We start from the raw sequence: 5,438 nt of genomic DNA, 5'->3' as shown, positions 1-5,438 counted from the left end.
TCAAAATATAAGCAAAAAACACCAACTTTTATGTTATTATTGTGTTTTTTCAAACAAATCATCTTTTCCAATATAAAATTAAATGCATGTTGCATTCAATTTGTTTCTCTTTTTATTTTCTCCATAATTTTTAACCAATGAGAATTATTTTTACATCTTTCCATGAAACTTATTCCAAGGAGAACACAAAAAATTATACCTCAAATCACTAAGTATTGGTTTTCTTAATAAGTGTGAATTAGTATTTTTTGCTTATAAAAAAAGACGGAGGGAGTAGGAGGCAGCTAGCTTGTAATAATTTCTCACAGTAATTTTTACAACAAACTTTTAATTATATTACCTACCTCCCTCTTTTCAAAGCGTGTATAGTCCCCATCCTCCATACAAACTGGTTCTTGTAATGCTTTCCTCTATAAACAAGGATTCTAAACTTTTTCAAGAACTTCTTCATTCTCTAAAAATCATTTTCACTTAAATCATTTGAAATTTAGCATCAAATCATTGTTATTGGTAAGTTTTACAAATGTATTTTTATTTTATGTATATTGTTGATTTAGTTATTTTGTACAATGTTAATTTATCAATTTATTTATAATCTCACTATCATTAACTAGTTATATACTTTTGATCATAGTTATTTATAATCTCACTGTCAATTTCTTGTTGATGCTTAATTTTTTTTCTATTTATTGCTTAATTTATTTATTTTTTATTTTTTATTTTTTAAATGTAAGGTTAATTAGTAGTAAAAATGTTAATTTGTAAAAAGAAATTGTGTTGGTAAAAAAAATGTTAGTAAAAAGTTAAGTAGTTTTAAAATATTAGCTTCTTTAAAAAATTAATAAAAATATTAGTTAATAAAAATGTTAGTTAGTGATTAAAATGTTTTGAAAAAAATTTGTTAGTAATAAAAACGTCGTTAATAGAAATTGTTAGTTGGTAAATAGGTAGTAATAAAAATGCTAGTTAGTAAAAATCTTAGTAACAAAAATCTTAGTTCATAAATTTTAGTATATACATGTGACATATAATATGTGTAATTCATGTAAATTGTAAATAACTAATTTGATAGTTTTTTTTGTCGTTAGACGTGCATGTTGTCGTTGTTGCCGCTGTTGATTTTTCTGGATATTTTTCATCGGATTACAACTTGATCAGGTTAGTTTCTTAAATTAATTTAATATTATTACATATGTATTTTAAATTTTAAATTTATTTATATATAACTTTATTGATTAAATATGCATGGATATTGGTATAAAAAATATAATATGCATAAATATTAGTTTTTGTTTTAAGAAATGCATAAATAGTTTTTTTTTAAATAGAATTTAACCAAATGTGTCAATAGTGCAGAAGATGGATCAATATTATTACTACCGAAGTTGGATGTACGATAGAACATTTCCGGGGAGAACCAAACTTAAACCGCAATTTGAGGAAGGAATTCATGGATTTGTTGCTTTTGCCATGTCACAAAACATTTATGAGAGGGAGGGAGGGATAAGATGTCCGTGTCTTACTTGTACGTGTAGATTGATACAGAGCGGAGAAGATGTCATCAAACATTTAAAAAAAGTTGGCTTTATGGATTCCTATTGGGTGTGGACTAATCATGGTGAACAAATGCCGCCTATTAATACTGGGTTCAATGTGAACACACATGCTTCATGCAGTGGAACACATACAGAGAATGTTGAACAGTTTGACATGATGGATGATATGATTGGTGACGCTCTTGGAGTGAACATGTCTTATGATGAGCCGGTTGAAGAGGAGCTACCCCCGAACAAGAAAGCACAAGATTTTTACAACATGTTGGAAAAGATAAATGAACCGTTGTTTGAAGGATCAAATGACTCTAAATTATCCATGTGCGCGAGACTTTTAGCTGCCAAGTCAAATTGGAATGTACCTGATAAGTGCTTGGAGCATTTTGTGAAAATGCTTTTGGATGCTACTCCCATCAAAGACAATCTTCCAAAAAGTTATTATGAGGCCAAGAGATTAGTGTCGAAGTTGGGATTAGAATCTAAAAAGATTGATTGTTGTAGTAATGGGTGCATGTTGTTCTATGACAATGAATTCGGTACAAATGATGGTGCACTAGAGGAGTGTAAATTTTGCAATGAACCGAGGTATGTTGTTCGCAATGATGATGTTCACCGTAATCACAAACGAATCCCGGTTAAGTCAATGTTTTACCTGCCAATAATACCAAGACTGCAAAGGTTGTATGCATCAATGCAAACTGCTGGTAAAATGACCTGGCATTACTACAATAAGTCAACTCCACCTGAGATGCGACATCCTTGTGACGGTGAGGCATGGAAGCATTTTGACCGTGTTCATCATGATTTTGCATCAGATCCACGAAATGTGAGATTGGGATTATGCTCTGATGGCTTTACGCCATATATCCAAGCATCTGCAACACCTTATTCTTGTTGGCCAATTATTGTTACCCCGTATAACCTCCCTCCTGAGATGTGTATGTCAAAACCTTACATGTTCTTGACTTGTATTATATCGGGACCATCGAGTCCACTTGATGGCATTGATGTGTTTTTACAACCCTTGATTGATGATCTGAAGAGGTTGTGGATTGGTCAATTGACATATGATATTGCAAAGAGGGAGAATTTCAATATGAGGGCGGCTTTGATGTGGACTATCAACGACTTTCCCGCATATGGGATGTTGTCTGGTTGGAGTACTCATGGTAGACTTGCTTGCCCTCATTGTATGGAGAAAACAAAGGCGTTTACTTTGGACTATGGAGGAAAGGCTTCATGGTTTGACCATAGGATGTTTTTACCAGAAGGTCATGTATTTCGGAGGAAAAGAAATATGTTCAGGAAAGATAAAATAGAAAAAGATGGTCCGCCTCCTAAGATATCATCTCAAGAAGTGTTCCGTAGGGTCCGTGGGCTATCGAGATTCCCAGATGTTGGCAAAAGAATCAGATACCATAAATATGGGGAAAAGCACAACTGGATCAAAAGAAGTATTTTTTGGGACCTTCCTTATTGGAAAGACAATTTACTGAGACATAATCTTGATGTTATGCACATTGAAAAGAATTTTTTTGACAATATACTTCACACAGTGATGAATGTCTCAGGTAAAACAAAAGATAATGAGAAGGCAAGACTGGATTTGTCGGTGTATTGTAAGAGACCAGAAATGGAACTACAACCTCTTCCAAATGGAAAATTTCGAAAACCCAAGGCTATTTTTAGTCTAACCTCTGATGAAGCAAAATCTGTTTGTATGTGGTTAAAAGAGTTGAGGATGCCGGATGGTTATTCTTCAAATTTAGCAAGGTGTGCCGACGTCAACAAGGGAAAGGTGCGTGGGATGAAAAGTCATGATGGTCATGTTTTCATGGAACGCTTACTTCCAATTGCATTTAGTTCATTGCCAAACAATGTTATAAAACCATTGACAGAAGTTAGTCAATTTTTTAAAGATCTTTGTGCTTCAACTCTAAGAACGGATGAACTTGTTAAAATGGACCAGAATATGCCAGTCACTCTTTGTAAACTTGAGCAAGTTTTCCCACCGGGTTTCTTTGATTCTATGGAACATCTGTTTCGGCTGGGAGGGAGTTTTTTGTGGTTCTGGCTATTTATTATATCAGGGGCTTTTATTTCTTTTTGCTGGGACTGTTCTATTCCATATTGTGCTCTTGTTGGCATTAGTTTGGTATAGTCTGTCTTGGCCCCTTTGTATTTTTCTTGCCGTTTGCACTTCTGGTGCGTGGCTATTAATGAATACGCCGCTTCAAAAAAAAATGTTGAAATCTCTTGCTCCTAACCGGAAAAGATCCTCCTGTATCTAGCTAGCAGCCCAGATAGACCAGAAAATACTAACCCACACTCAATAATATTAGTACTCATGTATATATTAGTTGATGATTAGTTAATTATCTAATTAGTAATCCAATTTGATGTCTGGTTTATTCATTTACCATACAGGAGGGGTTTGATGAGAGGGCTAATAAGGTATTATCTCAATCTGATGGCTCATCTCCGACGGGTACAATGCGTTCGCTTGATCATTCTACTGCACAAACCATTTGGAAGGAAACAGTCGGACGTGGAAAAAGTAGCAAATATTATGGTGCTGGAACCATGTCCTCCAATTTGGTACACAATAGATGTATTTATGAACGATCTATTGATGGAGAAGGCGGTTCTCGTAATGTGGAGATGACCCCTGAAATGCTGACACTGGTACAACAATTGAGTCAACAGATGGAGGCTCGAAATCAAGAGCTTGAACAAGTGAGGACTCAGAGTCAAAAAGAGCTTGAAGAGATGAGGACTCAGTTAAAACAACAACAAGACTTTTTCATGCAAGAAATTCGGCGTAACAGAGAGTTGGTAGAAACGATGGAAAAGAGGGTTGATAGACGGGACCGTAGACGTCGCCGACTCTTGCCTCAACAAGACTCTGGAAATAATGAATCTCTTTCCTCAAAAGATGGTGATGATGATGATGAGGACTCAGAAAATGCATGAAGGTATAAATCATGCTTTTTCATACATTTTGCTGTGATTTTGCATATTATTTGTTAAGTTGTTACCTTGCTTTACCGTGATGCTGTTTATTGTAGTGTTTATGTTAAGGCTTGATGAAATTTTAAAAGATTTTATTCTCTCTTGTAACCCTTCAGATGTCAAAAGGGATAAAGGAATGCATCTTTGGGATTCATGTTCATCGGAAGAAATTGACCGCTGTGTTGGAGGAGTAGATTTCATAACATTGGTATGAGCTTTTCTCTTTTTGAATCATCATAAGTTTGATGATTTGGTGCTACTGCTTCGAGACTCTGCATATGTTAGTTAGGATTAATGCTAGTTAGAACTAATTAAGTTGTTTTAGTATTAGTATTTGTATTTGATATGTTTCTCTTTGCAATCAAATAACAATGTCTCTTGTCAACATATTTGTAATCCTAACAATATACATTAACAACTTCGCTGCTTTTTGAATGGCGCTGTTTTTTGAATCTGCTTGGGGTCTGTTCTTGCGGTTTTTTCAGCTGTCATGTAGCAGGTTTTTGGTTCTGCTGTTTGGTGCTTTGGAGGGTTGTGCATAGCTGTTTTTTCTGTTTTCTGTTTTGTATTTTGCCTCCATTTGCTGCTAGGCTTTTTCCCCTGCTACCACCCTCGGCTGTTGTGTGTTATCAGTTGGCTGGGGTGTGTTTTTTGGTTGTAACAGCTTGTCACTTTGCACTTCTTGTGCGTGACCTTCAATATATATATGCCAATTCAAAAAAAAAAAAAACTTCGCAGCTAAAACCACTGTAATAGGCTTGTTTTTGCTGTTTGGCGCATTTTCTATCGACAAGCTTTGTTAGTTGTTAGAGCAGCAGTCTCTTTTTGCATGTATAGTTTTTTAGAGGCTTTCCGTGTTTGTCTCGGAACCTG

At 34.8% G+C, this 5,438-nt stretch overlaps 1 protein-coding gene across 1 annotated transcript; it reads left to right on the top strand.

Moving 5' to 3' along the window:
• The first annotated feature begins 326 nt into the window (after nt 1-326).
• On the top strand, nt 327-4,526 carry LOC146914138 (uncharacterized). The gene is made up of 4 exons (XM_085721004.1): nt 327-510; nt 1,089-1,158; nt 1,357-3,708; nt 3,981-4,526. The coding sequence occupies exons 3-4, from the start codon at nt 1,360-1,362 to the stop codon at nt 4,524-4,526; spliced, it is 2,895 nt and encodes a 964-aa protein (XP_085577130.1). The 5' UTR covers nt 327-510; nt 1,089-1,158; nt 1,357-1,359.
• Nucleotides 4,527-5,438: the final 912 nt, after the last annotated feature.

This window comes from Medicago sativa, chromosome 6 (assembly GCF_051527215.1).
Source record: "Medicago sativa cultivar Bolivia chromosome 6, Bolivia_mono, whole genome shotgun sequence".
In the NCBI taxonomy this organism is placed as follows: Eukaryota; Viridiplantae; Streptophyta; class Magnoliopsida; order Fabales; family Fabaceae; genus Medicago; species Medicago sativa.
This window is presented reverse-complemented; position numbering and strand designations above follow the sequence as displayed.